This window comes from Echiichthys vipera, assembly GCF_963691815.1.
Source record: "Echiichthys vipera genome assembly, chromosome: 16".
NCBI lineage: Eukaryota > Metazoa > Chordata > Actinopteri > Perciformes > Trachinidae > Echiichthys > Echiichthys vipera.
In genome coordinates, this window is record NC_139841.1 from 21,892,356 (window position 1) to 21,910,405 (window position 18,050).

An 18,050-nucleotide genomic window follows, 5' to 3' on the forward strand; every position below is an offset into this window, starting at 1 on the left:
TTTCCAGCTTTAAAATCAAAATAGTTTCATTTAAACGTCATTGTAATGACATTTCTGAATTGTATATTTTTCTAATTAATAACTTAAAGTGATGAATGAAACAAACTATAAAATGTACTTGATATTATTCTTGTAAATTGCACTTTGATGTAGATCTTTTAACTAATGCAGAGACTTCAAAACCCTGAAGAAACAGATCGGCTAACGACCAGCCACATCATGCAAGGAGTAAAGTGAGCAGTAGGGAAAGGCACGTTTTGTGACTCACACAGCCCGTCTATACTCCCTCTGTGCTTCATTATTTCATTACAGTGAGTTCATTAAAGTTCTACACATGTCCACGCACTAAACTAAAATAAATTATGATATTTTATACTCTGATATGAATTAACAGTTCTGTAGTTTTAATGAGCAATAACAGTGTTAGCATTGCATTTTATGTTGCTGTTCCCTTTAAATCATCATTTTATGTTCACATACCTCCATAAATGCTTGACATTCAATGCCACTTCACACTTTACATGCAAATCATCCTATAATACTCCCAAGGGAGAAAATTACCTTATGCACAGCATCGCCTTTATAGCGTTTTCTGTGTGTGTGTGTGTGTGTGTGTGTGTGTGTGAGTGTGTGTGTGTGTGTGTGCGTGTGTGTTAGCCTGGCTCATTATTCCTCCCAGAGCCTCAGTGGTGATGCGGAGCTACGTCTTAGCTTCCAGTAACAGCCAAGGGCAGAGAGCTGTCCTTTGAAGTCGGATCAGACTTCCCAACACGCTATCGTATTGATCAGCAGCACTACAGAGTTATAGGAAATACTGCATGAAGGAAAGAGAGGATGCGTACGGTTTTTGGGAAAGGATTTCTTTCATTACCATGTTAGACTTAAACCTGACTGGACAGGTTAAATGAGGAAAGGACCTATGTAACATATCCCTGACCTCAGCCTTGAGCTTTGGATAGTGGTTGAAATAATGAGATTACAGACATAAATAGTCTCCACAAGGTTGTAGCACTAATTTGGCACTACAGGGTGAGGAGTTCACTCATCTTAGAAATATCAAGCCACCGTGCACTTTGAACTTTGCCATTTACGCACCTGCGGGTTACCCTGTTTTTTGAAAGAGTTCAGAAAACAATCATGAGAGGTGATGGCAAGGTGGACCCAGGACATGACTTGACAGATGAAATCTCTCATCTGACATTTGAGTTCCTCAGGATCCCCCAGGAAAACATGGAGGATTTTACTGATGAAAGCGGATGTCTCTGCTCACTCCGAGCATCCCTGGATCTGACCTGACACTGACCCAGAGATGAAAGGATGGATTGGTGGATAACGTTGCTGTGCCTAATTATTGGACTTAGCCCTCCTCTGTTGAATGTGTTAAAACTCTTCAGTTCCTCTGCCTCCAAGGTGTGATCCAAACGTTAACAGTTAAAGGTGTTCCCAAAAGATCAGTCCTAGGTCCCCTTCTTTTTCTGGTGTAAATGCTAAAAAACATTTGATTAGATATTACTGAGACACTTTAGATCAGTGGTTTCTAATCTGAGGGTCAGGACTAGGACAGGACAGTCACTTTATAATTAATAGTATAGAAATTGGTAGTTTTATATCTTCAGAGTGTTAAAAAGTCTTCAAATAAACTAGATAAAAACACTGACATATGCAAGCTGCGATGATGAGGCACAAATAGATATATTTTTTTGAAAAGTATATCTAATGATGTAAGCATAGAAATAAATAAAACATATCCCGAGTTTGTAATAACCACCGTGTACTCATTTTCACAGGAAAAGTGAAAGAAAGACTGCAACAGGACAGTTTACTGCACATTCACAGTTTTAAACTGGAATACCCGATAAACTCAACAAAACGTTTTTGAGGAAGCGACAGCCGACATGAGTTGAGAACTTACCTGCATTGTCACTGGTCTTGACCTGGACTATATAGGTGGTGGGCTCCACCATCATCTCCTCGTCCACCATAGCAGCCATCTCGCAGATCATGGTTCTCTTGGGTCCATGTGTCCTGGAAAGCCACTCCTCATAGGTGAACACAGACACCTCCTCTGTGGTCAGGTTACGCATGATCACCTAGATGCACAGAGTTAGCACCTTTGAATTTCATTCATGTCACTCAGAATCCTGACATGGATGTTTTTTATGATCCACTGTGTTTTGTGATTAAAAGTATGACGCCAAAAGTGTATGCATGCACACTTTTTCTAACTTCCTAGCTATGGATCCGCTTGTAACAAGAACATACAATCAGTACAAGACAGAGTTTTAAAGCGCAGATTTAACCTGAATTCTGATATAATGTGGAAGAAAGTACAGCTCTGCTAGTGGCTCTGTGAGGTTAGGCACAATGGAGCTTTGAGTTAAATGCTAACATGCTCCCAATGAGAACGGTAACATTCTGAATTTCAGCAGGTTCACTCTAAAGTGTCTTAGTTTTGCAGCGGTTCTGTCATAAAAACCAAAACACATTTGACCTGATGATGGTGGTAGAGGAAAAGTTAAGGGATCAACCATATCAATGTTAGTTATCCAAGTTGGTACAATTCATGGTGAGGGGAACATGAAAGCCTGAACCGAATTTCATATCAATCCAATAGTTCAAACATCTTGGAGGCATGGGATCACCAAAGTCATTAAAATTCATCCTCTGGGAACCATGAATATACAAAAATCTCATGTCCATCAATCAAATACAAGTAATACTTTGGTCTGAATTAAACGGGTAAACCAACATCCCTAGAGCCACTAGCAGGGATAAACACCAGATGAATATATGAATAAGTGCTGTGTCATACATTGTCATATTGAGGACACTAATGTGTTACCGTGTGTGAACCCAAACCCTGCCTCTCCAAGGATGTCTGATCACTAGTCCTGGGAAACATTTCATTACCAGACAAAGACTCAGCTCAGGCAGCCACACTCGTATTACCTCTCCACTCTGCATATTTATTTGGGCAGATTACTATGCTGGCAGTCTGCCCGGTGCACTGTTGTGTTCATTTCAATACATAGACCCAGCAATCCATAAAGGCAGCACATCTGCTTGTGATGCTGAACACACAAGGCTCTGTGCAGGGTCAAGTCAAGGAGATGTTTGCAGTCGCTGAGTCCCAGGCACGGACGGACAGGGCTTGGTATTGTTCCTGACTGCTCTGCTGCTCTGCAGGCATGGTGCCTTTACCAGAGAAGACATTTGCATAGGAAATGTGTTCTGTTTCATCAAAGCATTTGGCCTGAGACATCAGACTGAATTTGGAGGTGAGCAGTGATGTTGTCCTCACAGGGTCAGCCAAAGAGAAAAAGTACTGAACCTATTTGGGAAACTATATATATTAATGCAGTTCATTATTTTGCAGGACTATGCATTCAAAATTGGTGATATTTGCACTAAGACTCACCAATTCACACTGAAAGGAAATTTAAAATCAAAAGTTTTCTTTCTCTGATGATCACACTCATTACTGCCTGTTTGTGTGCATGTGTGTACTGTGTGTGTGTGCGGGCGTGTGTGTGATGCCAAAAACCTCAACAACGTGAGTGATAATGGTGAATAAAATGGGTCAATATGCTCACTCCAGGAACTCTGGGCCCTGCTGTATGTGTGTGTGTGTGTGTGTTTGTGTGGGTGGGTGAATCATTGACCATTCTCCTGCAGGCAGGGATAGATGTGTGTGTGTAGTGTCTGTGTGATATAATAGATTGAATGATCCTGTGACCTACAGCATTCAGAGTGCAGGCATAAAAACACAAACCTGTGACTGCTCTGTATGTAGTATTGATTTTGGAAGATGCTAACAGTTACTGTTCTGCTTTTTATGCTCCTGGTTTTATGTTTTATGGATGAGCTCTGCAGTTTCTTCTTCATAACCAATTAGGCCTTGACAAGATTTAAGGAGACCTGTGCATCATGCATGGTCAGCTTATTCTGGAGACTTAAACCTGCTTAGAGCTTTCATTTTGCTGTAATCTGTAATCTATTTTCTTGCATGTGAACATCTCCTGAACACGCAGAGAGAGTGCACGGCCGATTTAGCATTACACTCCTGTGGAGTTGTCAGACTCTTCACAGACAGTTTAAAAAACAATATACAAATTGATACAGCAGAACCTGAGACACGTCTGTCATATTCTACGTATTGGTCTTCCGGCCCCTGACGGTTGAGTGTGTTATACTAGCAGCTGCAGATGGGGCCTCTGGATGTTGGCCTCAAGCAGAGTTGAGGAGCGGGTTACTTTTCCAACATTCAGTTCAGGAGTCCTCCTCAATATATTCAAACAGACTTTGATGTGTAAAATCAGTCGAGTTTTTCTCTTAAGGTGAGCTGACCTTATCCAGAAACCAGTCAGGTCGACTGCCGGAGCCATCAATACGAAGCCTCATTTTCCTCAGTGGAGCAATGTCATCAATCTCCATGTTGAAAGTGTCCTCCTGACCACGCTCAAATCTGTTATCCACCACACAAACAACACAGATTTTTATTATCAGCAGCATAATGAAACGGTCTCTTTGTTTGGAAGTTTTATGACGTCAGTTTTTGGCTACCTTACCTGTCCTCGTTCTTCTGCAGCAGCATCTCCTCTGTGGTGCCGTTGGCTCCAAACACAGACATGAAGATCTGGGTGTCAGTTCCTGCGTTCTGCACGTCTCCTGTCACTACGGTCACCTCGTAAATAATCTGACGTGAAAATATTAGACATTTTACTTACAGTATTACCTTGAAAACATAACTAAACAAACTCATAAATTACAAACAAAGGTCATATAAATGAATCTAAATTGATAAGTAAACATTTTTGATTTTCAGCATGTATGTGGTGACAGATGTTCTGAAGTCAGCACCTAAAGTATTCAGGAATGCGGCCATTTCAAGGTACACATATGGGACCTTAACTCTTATATATCTACTGTATGTTGATACAGTAAAAATGCTTGAATTGTGTCTGTATTCAGAGATGTCTTCAGCTCAGATGTATCAGTCACTGTCAGGAATTGTTTATTTTTTCCACTAACCAAAACTAAAAAAATAACAACATTTCCGACTTACTGGTATTTCCATATATTTTATAAAAAACCCTTTACCACTTATTTTGAAAACAAGATGTAGTCACATGTGTTTTTTCACAAACTTTCCCAGAGTGTGTCCTGTCATTTCTCTCCATCAGCTCCTTCTAGGCCGTTTGAATGACTTTAAGAAGCGTCAGTACAGATACGGATGCACGATAGTTGAAGCATCGGCTGATTTGACCACGGAGATTCGAGTGACGGCTGGTTTGACTGCAGTCGAGAAAGACGGGCACTCACGTTGGCCGTATTACCGTCAGCATAGTCTCGCATTGGCTGTCCTGTCTCCACAGGGCTGTGTCAGCACCGTCACCGCAATATGAAACCTGTCCGTGACAGTTTGCATGCAGCTTTTCGTATCTAGCTCTGCTTTTTATGTATGAAACCCAAAGTGTTTTCTATACTTGACTGTTTCCGTAGCTTTCACCATAGTGGAGATTTGCTGCCTTCTCACTTCGGTTTGTTTTGGTAGAAATTGATATAATTTTACATATTTTATTCATATTTTATGTTTATTTTATATGTTATATGTATATGTTTTATATGTGCACCATTCCCCTCAAAGTTAATAGCATACCATTGGTTTCATTAGTGACCGTATGATAGAAATGGACTCATTATCACTAGTCTGTTGCGGTAATTTGATTTGAACTGTGATGTATGTTCTTAGCCATATGTTTTGTTCACATTTCACCTGCTGGCAGATGGCTATGGCCTCTGCATCCAGCACGTTGAATACTCTAGAAGTCAAACCATCTCCTCGATCTTTGGCCAGCCAGCACTTGCAAGAAAAGATATATTTGACCCCTTTGGTTGGCACAGCAACAGACAGCTCATCAACCAGCCAGCAGCTCTCCGGAGTGGCCCCATCATGACCGAGCTGCAGGGAGGACGAGAAACAATCACTTCAAGCAACGTGGGTGTATTTTTCTGTATCTTCATGTGTGTATGTGTTTGCCTTATAGTGCACGGTCATCATTGAACAAGCAATACCTCCTCCCCTTCCTCACCTCAACCTTTTTGATCTCCCCCACATCTGAACCGTGGCACTGAAAGCTCTCCAGAGAGTCGGCCTCAAAGCCCTTCTTCTCGTCCGGCAGGTCCAGCCACAACCTTTCTGTCTGGGTGTGATTGGCCCCGATAATGATCACATAAGCCCTGCTGGTGGTGCTCGCATCCCGCTCCAGCCCAGTACAGATGGTGATGTGGTATGGTATGACTGCGCAGGTAGGCCACAGCACAGCAAGATATTATGTAAAGATCTATGTGTCAGAATTTCAATGACAGACATTCTCAGAGAAGAGAATCCAGTGTGTAATGCTGAGGATTTTTTCTTACTCGGGAGCTCAATTTCTTTCTCCTTCTTCTTTTTGCTCTTTTTGTTCATGTTACTGTCGACGCTCTTCACTGCCGGGGCTGAGTTCCTCTTTTTACTGTTTAGGCTCTCTCTAACTCCTTCATAACCCTGAAAGAACACAGAAGACACATGCTGAGATCTATAGAAACACAGAAAAGGGCCTTGTGGATATATGAGCTTAAGACATCCAGTGAAATGGTATTAAAATTTTTCTAACAAAACATTGTGTTGCACTTAAAGAATTCACCCAAATACCTGCCAAACTAATGATTTTCCCATTGGCCTCAGTTGTACTTAGACTCAGTGGTAATAAGTAAATGTTAGTATTCTAACAAATTAAAGTGGTAAACATTATACCTGCAAAACAACCACATGTTAATGTTTTTATTGTAAGAATGTTAGCATTTAGTACATTCTGAGAGAGCCGCTTGCATGGCTGTAGACAGACTTGTTCAAATGAATTTTTTTAAAGCTGTGAGAACCACAATTTCTTTCATTGGAAAAAGGATGGAAGCCAGAAACCTAAGAAATCGATATCTCAAATCCTCAGAATGTAGATCATAGGCACCTCTTACACACAGTCACAGACGGACGTCTTTCAGGCTACCTTCACATAGAAGACTCTCTCAATGCGTCGGTCCTCCCTCTTCCTGGACAGCCAACGTTCACACAAAAACAGAAAGACCTCTTCCGTATCCACGTCAACCACCTCCACCTGGTCCAAGTACCAGTCAGCACTCATCATACTGTTATCGTGGCGGATTTTTATCTTGAAAACCTGTCCTAGGTCGACGGCCTCCATAGTGAACTTATCCACCTGGGGAGATAAAACGGGACCATACACACACACACATGTAATTTTAATGTTTTTTTTTTTTGTATGATAAATTTGCTGCATTCTTTTATCAAGCTGATAAATGTGTGGATAATACACAAAATGCTTTCTTACAGATCCCCGTTCAAACTTGTTGCTGTTTGTCTCGGACTTGCGGAGTTTCCTCTCCCCAGTGTCCCCCAGGTCTCCGTAAATCGTGAGGAAGACGTTAGCGTCAGTGCCGCCTCCATACACATCACCTGTCGTCACTGCCACCGTGTATGTGTGAGCTGTAGGGGGATGGTAATCACATTCAAGCACACGGGGGATCAGTTTGAGTGCAACTGGCAGATAATCGAGAGAAAAGAAAGCAATTTTCTAACGCTGTTTGATGCCACTTTCATGACAGAGACTCACTCAGGGATTAAAAAGTGCTCAAAAATGGGGGAAACAGGACGAGAACAGGGAGACAAATCCTGCACATATTTTTGCATGTTTGTGTTTGTAAATGCAGCTGAATGTAATGTTTGTCTACGTATAATAACATACTCTCCAGGGCATCTTCCACCTCGACTTCGGTGACTTTCAGGCTTCCGTCTCGTAAAAGTTTTTCAGTGATGATGTCAGAGGGCACCAGCTCTCTCACCGTTTCTCCATCATCCTCCGACTTTGCGAGCCAGCACTCACATGGGAAGATGACAGTCTCTGAACCCTACAGAGAGGGAGAGGGGGCAACATGGCTAAAACATATCTACTACATCATTTGTGTAAGAGAAGAATCCATGAACACAGTGTCTTGTCTTTGTCTGTTAAAAATAAAATCACAGTGCTGGATTTCCCTTGTTTATCTGTGAAGAGAACATCTCCACCTACTGGTCAAAAATAGTGGTTGAGTGTTTCTAGTACGTGAGAGTAGGGAAAAAGCAAGTGTAAATCCTCTACAACCAATATTTGAGATGTAAGTTAAGCATAAAGGTACATGTACTGAAATAAAGTCCGTTGATTTTTGAGGCACTTGCTACTTTATACCCTACTACATTTCACAGGCAAATACTTTAATTAACAGATGAAGATTTTCCATGTAAAAAAATATGATCATCTTATAGAATATGATGCATTTTTATAGATTGTTAGCAAAAACACTTTATAAAGTAGATCAAATAGCTCAACCTCGATCTACTACAAACATAAAATGTTACTTACAGATTAATGCATCAGCAATAATCATCAAATAATATAGGTGATGATAGTTTAACTCTAACCAGTACCCCTTTTTGACGCATTTTGCTGATCTTGTTCTTTTACTTGTAACTGAGTATTTTTATTTTACAGTATTGCAACTGGAGCTGTCCTTTTTGGCAGTACCTTTCCCTTCCTGAGCAGACGTCTGATCTCCACTCTGTCCAGATGCCAGCCTGGGTTGACCCCGCGGTTGTCATGGCCGATCCGAATCTTTTCAATTAAATCCCCCACATCTTCTAGCTGCACAGAAAGCAGCAAACATCACTGAATTCATTCAGTATTGCCAGGGGAGGGCAGTGCCTCCAGAGCTTGTTGAATTCACTTATTCTACTTATTTATCTGTTTATGACTATTCACTGTTATTATACCTCAACAATAAACATGTCCTCAGCTCCTCTCTCAAAGTACATCCTCCTCTCCCGCTTGTTGACACACAGAGACTTCTGCTGAGTGCACACTGCATCTCGCCCGTACAGGACAATGAAGACGTCTGCATCTGTACCAGCTCCAAACACGTCACTCGTGAAGATTTTAATTTCATAAGGAACAACTACAAAAAACAAAAAAAAACAATTAAATGCATGAAATGACAAATATCTTCTTTTCTGTAAGTGTGATGTAGACTCTCATGCAATGACGATTTACATGGTGTGTAAAGTTCCGTCTGAAGAGGATTAGGGAAAAGGTCCCTGGCGATGGCCCCGTCGTCCTCCCCTTTATCTAACCAACGACCACAGGGGAAGCGCAGTTTCTGTCCAAGAGACGGAGCATCAATCTCCACCCAGTCAAGGAACCAGCCTGCTGATCCTCCGCCTTAAACATTTACACAAATTACTGCAATAACTCATGTAGACTCCTTTTTGTAGTATGCATTGCACAGGCAGGGAGTCTGTCCTACTGTACCACAGTTGTCGTGTCCAATATGCAGCTTTTTTAGTGGTCCGATGTCCACAGCTTCCACAATGAACTCGTCGATCAGACCCCGCTCAAACTTATTCTTATGAGTCTTTGAAGCCTTCAGGTTAATTATCCCTGTCGATGTGCACATCATGGAGTCATTTGTTCAATTACATAGAGATATAAATTCAGTATGATGTCCAGTGTCTTCAGTGTGAGGTATTACCTGTGTCATCCTTGGCCCCGTACAGGATTACAAAGACATTAGCATCAGTTCCTGCATACTTTTTGTCACCAGTTTTTATCCTCATTGTGTATGTTGTTGACATGGCTGTAATAATAAGAAACCAGAATAAGTTAAACATTAGATTTAAAAAAAGCTTGTCTTCTTCAGAGATCAATCTGATTCTTCAACGCAGCGTTCCTCTCTTTCTCAGGGCAGCCATACTGCTGCTCTCACCTTTCTGTTCCAGACCAAGTGTGGCTTCAGAGTCTTCCTCATCATCATCATCCCCTTTCTTCATAAAAGCCTCGTCCACAGGGACCAGCTCCCTGGCAAGCTGTCCATCATCCTCATCAACAGCAAGCCAGCGTTTACAAGGGAAAAAGTACCTAAAACACAATATATAATGAATGTATAATATATTTTGTGCACTGTACAGTCTGCCTAGTGTTAATGCAATAATCGCTGTTGAGGGAAAATGTTCCTGTGTCCATAAATACTTAAAGAAAAGGGCCATCTCTATTTAGGTTGATCGATAGTCTCCACTATTTCAGATTACCATGTCACGCCACACAGTGGAGCTCTATAGACATTTTATGTGCACAGCTTCTGCCTGTTATGTAGGAGAATGTTTTTCTGTGAAACCTGTGGCAATAATTTGGTGTCTAGAATGATGCAGCCCAGTGTAAATCCTTTATCTATAAAATAAATGATTGATTAACCTTTTTTTGTAATTATATGGTTTAATTACTCAAAGGACTTGTGTGAAGCTGCAGTTACACATCTGGATTAAAGTGCTAATGCCTGCTCTGCTCTCTTTCTAATGTCATTGTGACTCACGTGGTGTCATCTTTGTTGTCCACAATCTCCACTCTGTCCAAAAACCAGCCGGCACTGGCCTGACTGTTGTCATGTCGGATCCTCAGCTTCTTCAGGATCCCTAAGTCGACCGCCGTGATGTTGAAAACATCCTCCTGGGTCACACGCCAACAAACAAGAGTCAAAGGGTCAAGAAATGTCACAGGTCTCAGTTTAGCGGTCCATGAGAACCTCATTACTTATTTATTTGATGTGTATTTAACCTGCAAGGCTCCTTTGATCCAACATGTGTTTGACAAAAGAAGCGTATACATGAAGATAGTATCAATGATTAAAAAACAAAACATGACCATGTACCGTAGAACACAGCAGATCACAGGAATAAATCTTTTGACCAATGGAAGAATGAAGCCTCTGTTCTCTTTGATCCCCTCTTGTGCAAAAAGCCTCATATTTCACACACAATTTTCCACATTTCCCAAAGTGTCAGACTATTCCTTCAAATTATTATATACTACATTTTTTTAATCCACCCACACAGACACAATCTTCATCTTATTTTCACCAAAACATACCATCTCATAAAAAGAGACAGAGAAGAAGAGAAAAAATGGATTTCACTGAAACTTTCTCTGCATTTTTTAAAGAAACTTTAAGTCTAAGATAATTTCATGTGAAGTTTCTGCACATTAATATTTAAAATGTACTGGTGATTTTATATGTTTACATTTGACCTTTTGTTTGTCTTTTGGGTGAGGTTTCTATATAAACTATTACAGGTTTCTCCCACACTCTCACAAATATTATATATACATATAGTACATATTTTATGTGATGTGTATTTACGTGTGTGTGAAACAAATGAACATACAAATAAGCACATCTAGAACTGACAGAAACACAGCTTACCTGGCCTTTTTCAAATTTGTTCAGGTTGTTTGCCTTCCTGAGTCGACGCTCCCCTGTGTCGCCAATCTCTCCGTAGATGTTGACGTAAACATTGGCATCAGTCCCAGCCCCCCACATAGTCCCAGTAAACACATGGACCTCATATGAGTTCACTGAGAAGAAAACAAAGTAAAAACTCATGATGAGGGACATTTTAATGTTGACATATACCTAATTCAGCCTTCATTCAAAATGTCAGATTTAAATCCAACAAACAAACTAGCCTTTGGAAGCAAATAACCGCGGGTCAACACATTATATCGGGCTCTACTTACCCTCCAGGTCTTCATTGTCCTCAGTCAGCAGCTCAACCACAATCTCCCCATCCTCTTCATCCCTGGCCAGCCAGCGGTTACAGGGGAAAGTAAATGTCTCCACCACTTCCTGCAGCTCCTCAACTATCTCTACCTCCTCCTCTTCTTCTTTCTTCTTCTTTTTCTTGTCCTTTTTCTTGTCTTTCTTGGTGTCCTTCTTCACCTCCACCTGCACCATAGCCATCCTCAGCCGCTTGATGTCTACCGTCTCCAGGAACCAGCCATCTCCGATACCCTTCCCGTCGTGGTAGAGACGCATCTTGTAGATCTTACCGACATCCTGAGCCTCGATCTGGGTTGTAGGTGGGAAACAGTGTCTATATCAGGAACTTAGAGTCTCTGATATACATTGTCATAAAAGGAAAAAGGCTTCATACACACCCTGAAGATCTCAGTGGTGCCACGTTCAAAATTGTTGGAGCGACTCTTGAGAGCGATAACTTCAGTTTTTCCTTCGTCTCCGTAGATCTGACAGAAGACGTTGGCATTGGTGCCACCTGCACGCACATCCCCTGTCACCACTGTTACTTCATAGTTGATCACTGTTAGAGAAGGGGCATCGCAGTATTGTGATAGAAAAGATTATGTAGAGCAGAGCAATATACTTCAACTCATAATCACTGTTACTGTGTTTAAAATGATGAATTCTGACTGTACGGTGCTTTTAATGTTGTTATTTACATTGCTCAATGTCCAAAATCTCACTGGGATAAATCTCAACCTCCACTTTCCCATCCGCCTCGTCTTTGCAGAGCCAGCGGTGGCTCGGGAACATGTACTCCTTCCCATGAACTGGTACAGATATCTGCACACTGTCCAGAAACCACCCAGCTCGTAAGCCCTCATTAGTGTGACCAATCAGGAGACGGTTGATCTGTAAGCACAGAGGATATAAGGGGATAAAATAGAATTAGTAAACACAAATAAATGTCTGAACTGAACTGAAGCAAATGTATTCATGTCGCCTGAAAAACTTGCCTGTCCAATGTCGAAGGTGTCAATGGTAAATATGTCAGTTTGTCCTGTCTCATAGTAGTTCCTGAGATCGTTGTCAGAAACTGCCAGTATCATCTTGTTTGTATCACCCTTCTCCCCATACAGCTTGACAAACACCCTGGAGTCCGAGCTGGCCCCACTCACACTGCCTGTCTTGATTGCTATGTGGTAGCTGACATCTTTGAGGATGAATGAAAGGAAATGAATGCCATTTATATAAGTATTAATATGAGCGCTTGTGTAACTTATCCTTGGTTTAAAATGTCTATACACTCACTAAAGAGAAGCAGGCCATCTCCATCTGGGCTCAACTCACGGATAATCTGTCCATCATCTTCATTACGGTCCAACCACCTGAAGAAACCCATAGAACTAATTGAAATCTATAGCAGTGGGTGAGATCAACCGTCCCACAAAACTTCCCTGAATATTTACATGTGTGGAAAAAGAAATGATCATTATTATTATTATTTCTTCAGTTTTAACGTTTAATTTAAAAACATGGAAACAAACTGAGTTTACACAAGGAATAGAGGAGAAACAGTAACACCCAAAAGTTAAAATATATGGTCTGGAGCAACATTTTCCAATTTCTACTTCTATTTTATTTCACTGTGAGGAAATAAGGTCACATCACTATTAATCTGAAGAAATATCAAAAGGAACATAACCACTACATGCTACACTATTCTACGAAACATTTTCCTTCTAATAGGACAAACAGACAGGAAGAGTCTCTTTCCAGATGTAACACTGCACCTCCGCCTTGAGGTTTGGCTCCAGTTACTAAAGGAGAGGCTGGCTGACCACCATTTAGTGCCTATTTGTAGTGGCAAACTCATCCATCAGCTGCCTAATTACTTAAACACACGCCACTGGAGAAGTAGTGAATCGAGGAGTGGACAATTTGGTGTTTTGGTGGGTTAAACAGACAGAAGAAAATGTAACAGACACTTATTTGCTTTCTTCCCAAGAGTTAGGTTAGAAGCTCAAAACCACTCTCATATCTGACCGGTAAATAAGAAGCTGCAGCCACCAGCTTGGCATAAAGACTGGAAGCACTCCCTGCGAAACTACAACTTGCCATTTTTACACAACAAACTAGATATTACATGTTGTTTAGTGAGCTTTAGAGGTTCTAAAACGTGATTTTTTTTTTAAACCTTTGGAGCCAGGTAAGCTCACTATCTCCTTTCTACAGCTTCATATGAACCATACAGACATGAGAGTGGTATTGATCTGACACCAATCTCTGCAAGAAAGCGTATAACTGTATTTCACAAGATATTAAACTATTCCTTTATTTAGAAGTGTGTAAAGTTTCATTGCCTTGCCTGAAACAGGGGAACACAATGGCCAAACTCTCTGGCTGGCCCTCCTCCCTCACCATCACCTTATCAAGGAACCAACCACAGCCTCCACCGCGGCCATCATGACCGACACGCACTTTGCGCACCTGCCCCAAGGACACAGACTCAATGAGAAACTCATCGTGCTGAGGGAAGACAGAGAGAAAACTGGTTGAAGACGTGATGAAAACGTGAAAATGTGTATTCCTTCTGTGTGTTTTAAATGCCGCACTCACATTTCCTTTTTCAAATTTGTTGACATTGTTTTTGCTCATAAACATGAGTCGCTCCCCTGTGTCACCCAGGTCGCCGATAACATTGAGGAAGACGCTGGCATCGGTGCCACTGCCACTGACGTTGCCGGTGCAGATGGTGACACGATACTTTATTACTGAAAAAAACAAAACAGAGAAAGACACTCATATTATATTTGATACAGCTCCTACAGTGTTGTGATGTCCCCTCGGCGTGTTTCTTACAAGGCAGTGGCTCATCGATGAGCGCTCCAGTAGCTGGAAGCTCTCTGACGATCTCATTGTCGTCCTCATTGATGTCCAGCCAACGGCCGCATTCAAAAGAGTATTTCTCCATCGTCAGAGTCTTGAGCAAAGTGAGCTGCAGAAAGTCACAGCCTCATGTGTCATCGTCATACATGTCTTCATCCCTGGTTCATGGTCTAACCTTTAGACAAATGCAGACTGAAGCACTGACATTAACACAAATTTTCCAGATTGTGAATTCTCAGTACTGTGCACAGAATATCATTTTCTGAATGCTTTAATTTTTTCCTGCAAAAAAAACATTTGCATTGCATCCTCATTTACATATAGTTTCTATTTCTGAGATCAGGTGCAAGATTAAACTAATTGAACGTGTAAGTGCTATGAGATGGAACGATGGGTCTCACCTTCGCTAAATGCCAGCCAGCGAATGGATGTCTCTTCTCATGCCAGATACGCACTTTCAACAGTCTTCCTATGTCGGGCATTTCAAGCTACAGGTATCAGATACAGTGAATAAATACAATTTCTCAGGAACTTCCAGATCAGTGTAAGAACTTATCAGTGTGAGACGTTGTCATGTGCTCCGTTTAGCAGATGAGCCAAGACTTACCATGAATTTATCCACCTGGCCCTGTTCAAAACTATCTGAATTGCTTTCCAGTTTGACCTCATCAGACTTTCCCTTCTCTCCATAGATCTGCAGAAACACCTGGGCATCTGTCCCTGCCCCCTTTACATCTGATGTCCAAATCCACAGGGACCATGGGTACTCTGGAGTATGAGAGGAGTAGATTTGATAGTAAAGTAGGTCTAATTTTATAGGAATTTAAAATGCTTTAAATCAGAAGCCCTCAGTTTTCAGATTCAGATATATTTCTATAAAATTCAACTTGAATTCTCTTTGGATAAAATGAGGAGAGAACTGTGAGTTGAAGCTACCCACTCTTCTGTTTTTTCTGCCTGAGAGAGACCATCTCGTACAGCTCCCTCTCAATCAGTCCGTCCCCCTCATCCTCGTCAAGCCACATCCCGCACGGAAATGTCTGCTCAATGCCCGTGAATGGACAGTATACTACCACCTAGAAGAGAAACGGGTGCTTGGTGAGTGAATGACACTTTAAACCCACACTCATTACCCAAAAAAACAGAGGTGTAGTACCTTTTCACAGTACCATCCAGCTCCAACAGCTCCGTTGTCGTGCCCGATGGTGACCCTGCTGAGTGGGCTGAGCAGTTCACAGATCTCCACGTTGAAAATGTCGATGAGAGCGCGCTCAAAAGCACCACCCTCCAGGAAGACTTTGCCGCTGTTCTTTAAGCCCTTGGAGCCATGCATGACCATGTGGATCTTAGAGTTGGTGCCTGCACCCCTCACATCACCAGTCATTACTTGCACATTGTATATAATTCCTAAGATGCAGGAAAATCCACAAACGAATTCCCAATTGATCTAATAATTTATATAAGAAATCAGCATAAAAATCTAAGTTTTATTTATTTTTAAAATGATGACTTGTACTGTACTCTCACCCATTGGCTGCACGGATCCCACCAACACATCTCTCTGTATTTTCCCATCACATTCATCCATGGCAAACCAGCGATTGACTGGGAACTCATACACTTCTTTGTTCCCCATGTCATCAATCACCACCTGGAGAGACACATTATGCACAAATCATGAGTGTTATTATGCATGTATCTGTCAAGATTATGTATGCAGACTGTACATGCCTTATCTAGAAACCATCCAGCTGATGACCCTCTGTTGTTGTGGCCGATGGTGATTTTCCTGAGCCTTCCCAGGTTTGGTGCCTCAACTGTAAACTTATCCTCTGACCCGCGTTCAAAATTGTCTTTGTCACTGTCCAGTCGTCGCTCTCCTTTCATAAACATAAACAAAATATTTTGGAACAGGAGTGAAACGCTTTGAAATTAGTGAGGAAATAGCATTACAGTAATAATAAGTAAACAACAGTATAAGCGCAACTTGTGCCTAACACTGAAATGATTAGGTGATTAATGGATTTCTTGACAGTAACTTCATTGCCTACTATTTTGATATTCAATTGACTGATTTATCAAGTAAAAATGTCAAAAATGTACTGCTTCCTGCCTAAAAAAAACACATTTCCCAGTTTATATAATTGTAAATGAAATAACCTTTAAATTGTTCTGGTCTGTAAATGCCACAAATTAAGCAAATTGAAGATGTCTCCATGGGCTCTGGGAAATTAAATTGTTTCCATTTTTATCCAACACAGGTGTGAAGTTAATCATAGAAAAATAGAATAATGTACATTAAAAGATCATTAGTTGCGACCCTACCTGTGTCACCGTTCTCTCCAAAGATGTTGAGGAAGACGTCCGCATCAGTTCCACTTCCCTTCATGTCAGCAGTGAAGACACTGACTATGTATTTATTTACTGCAAATCAAGAATTATGAAACAGGAAATAAAAAACACAGTGATTTATATAAACAATACACCAGAAAGGCTAATAGTGTAATAAATGTTGATTATCAGAATCTTCAGAACTGAAAGACCAGGAGTATATGAAAATAAATTTCTGTTTGTGATGTTAGACCACAAAACCTTATATTAAATATGTAGGATCATTATTATTATTATACATTCTGGATCATAAAGCATTGCAAACCTACAAACACCGTACAATCCTTGTGCATACTACAGAGAAGAGCCATAAGGAAAGATAAGGATAGTGATCTGGAACACGATAAAAATCTGTTTTTAAAGCCACGTGCTCTGAAGTTCATGGATCAGGTAGAATTTAAGACTGCACAAATAATGTAAAAAAGAAATAAACGTCTGGGTAACATAAGAAAACTGTTGTCAGAGGGATTATCATTTAAGGTGAAACTGTAGAAAAAGAAAAAACAGTGTGTGTTTGAACCACTATGAGCATTTCAATTTGTGGAATATAGAACTACAGCAGGTGTAGCAATGAGGAAGGGTTGGCAGAATAAATATGAGGTAATTGTTTAACTCATATATGATTGACAGTGAGTCGTTCATTTGTGTGGCATATTTAATAAATATGATTTAATTTTTTAAGTTCTGGGAAAGGGGTAGTACCAGATAAGTGAAAACTTTTTTCTGTTCCTTTTCGGACTTATGTACACGTTATTTTGTAGTTAATTTATGTTTCGCTATGTGTATAAGTGTTCAAAATAAACTAAACAAACTAAACTTAACTAAATGTTCTACCTAGTGGCACTATTGAATCCCAATTAGTCAGACTTTTCTATTGAGATTAGTCAGATGTCTTGCTAATCCACTCTAGGATGGTTTACAAGTTAAATATTCATAACTGTGTGTGTGTGTGTGTGTGTGTGTGTGTGTGTGTGTGTGTGTGTGTACTGCTCTGACCACTCCCTCACAGCACAGTGTCCTCGTGTCTTTATCCGAGCTTTGGCTTCACAGTGCTCTGCTTGACTGACTGCAGGTACTGAGATGTTAGATCACATTGCAACAGAGGACATGTG

The 18,050-nt window shown here is 40.9% G+C and overlaps 1 protein-coding gene across 1 annotated transcript in view; it reads right to left on the reverse strand.

Moving 5' to 3' along the window:
• The window catches only part of loxhd1a (lipoxygenase homology PLAT domains 1a), a gene marked incomplete at both ends in the record, with an annotated part of 28,824 nt that overhangs the window by 2,787 nt on the left and 7,987 nt on the right, over positions 1-18,050 (reverse strand). Inside the window, 32 exons of the mRNA XM_083929971.1 lie at positions 1,913-2,090; positions 4,348-4,465; positions 4,569-4,696; positions 5,777-5,962; positions 6,093-6,301; positions 6,421-6,547; positions 7,047-7,256; positions 7,389-7,543; positions 7,803-7,965; positions 8,619-8,735; positions 8,864-9,045; positions 9,141-9,308; positions 9,399-9,527; positions 9,619-9,723; positions 9,853-10,004; positions 10,456-10,589; positions 11,344-11,495; positions 11,658-11,988; positions 12,078-12,238; positions 12,378-12,570; positions 12,675-12,871; positions 12,970-13,046; positions 14,027-14,187; positions 14,278-14,432; positions 14,521-14,656; positions 14,949-15,035; positions 15,155-15,315; positions 15,488-15,623; positions 15,704-15,954; positions 16,075-16,198; positions 16,279-16,427; positions 16,873-16,971. Coding sequence (XP_083786097.1) covers positions 1,913-2,090; positions 4,348-4,465; positions 4,569-4,696; positions 5,777-5,962; positions 6,093-6,301; positions 6,421-6,547; positions 7,047-7,256; positions 7,389-7,543; positions 7,803-7,965; positions 8,619-8,735; positions 8,864-9,045; positions 9,141-9,308; positions 9,399-9,527; positions 9,619-9,723; positions 9,853-10,004; positions 10,456-10,589; positions 11,344-11,495; positions 11,658-11,988; positions 12,078-12,238; positions 12,378-12,570; positions 12,675-12,871; positions 12,970-13,046; positions 14,027-14,187; positions 14,278-14,432; positions 14,521-14,656; positions 14,949-15,035; positions 15,155-15,315; positions 15,488-15,623; positions 15,704-15,954; positions 16,075-16,198; positions 16,279-16,427; positions 16,873-16,971 — 5,031 coding nt within the window. The remainder of the gene's footprint in view (positions 1-1,912; positions 2,091-4,347; positions 4,466-4,568; positions 4,697-5,776; positions 5,963-6,092; positions 6,302-6,420; positions 6,548-7,046; positions 7,257-7,388; positions 7,544-7,802; positions 7,966-8,618; positions 8,736-8,863; positions 9,046-9,140; positions 9,309-9,398; positions 9,528-9,618; positions 9,724-9,852; positions 10,005-10,455; positions 10,590-11,343; positions 11,496-11,657; positions 11,989-12,077; positions 12,239-12,377; positions 12,571-12,674; positions 12,872-12,969; positions 13,047-14,026; positions 14,188-14,277; positions 14,433-14,520; positions 14,657-14,948; positions 15,036-15,154; positions 15,316-15,487; positions 15,624-15,703; positions 15,955-16,074; positions 16,199-16,278; positions 16,428-16,872; positions 16,972-18,050) is intronic.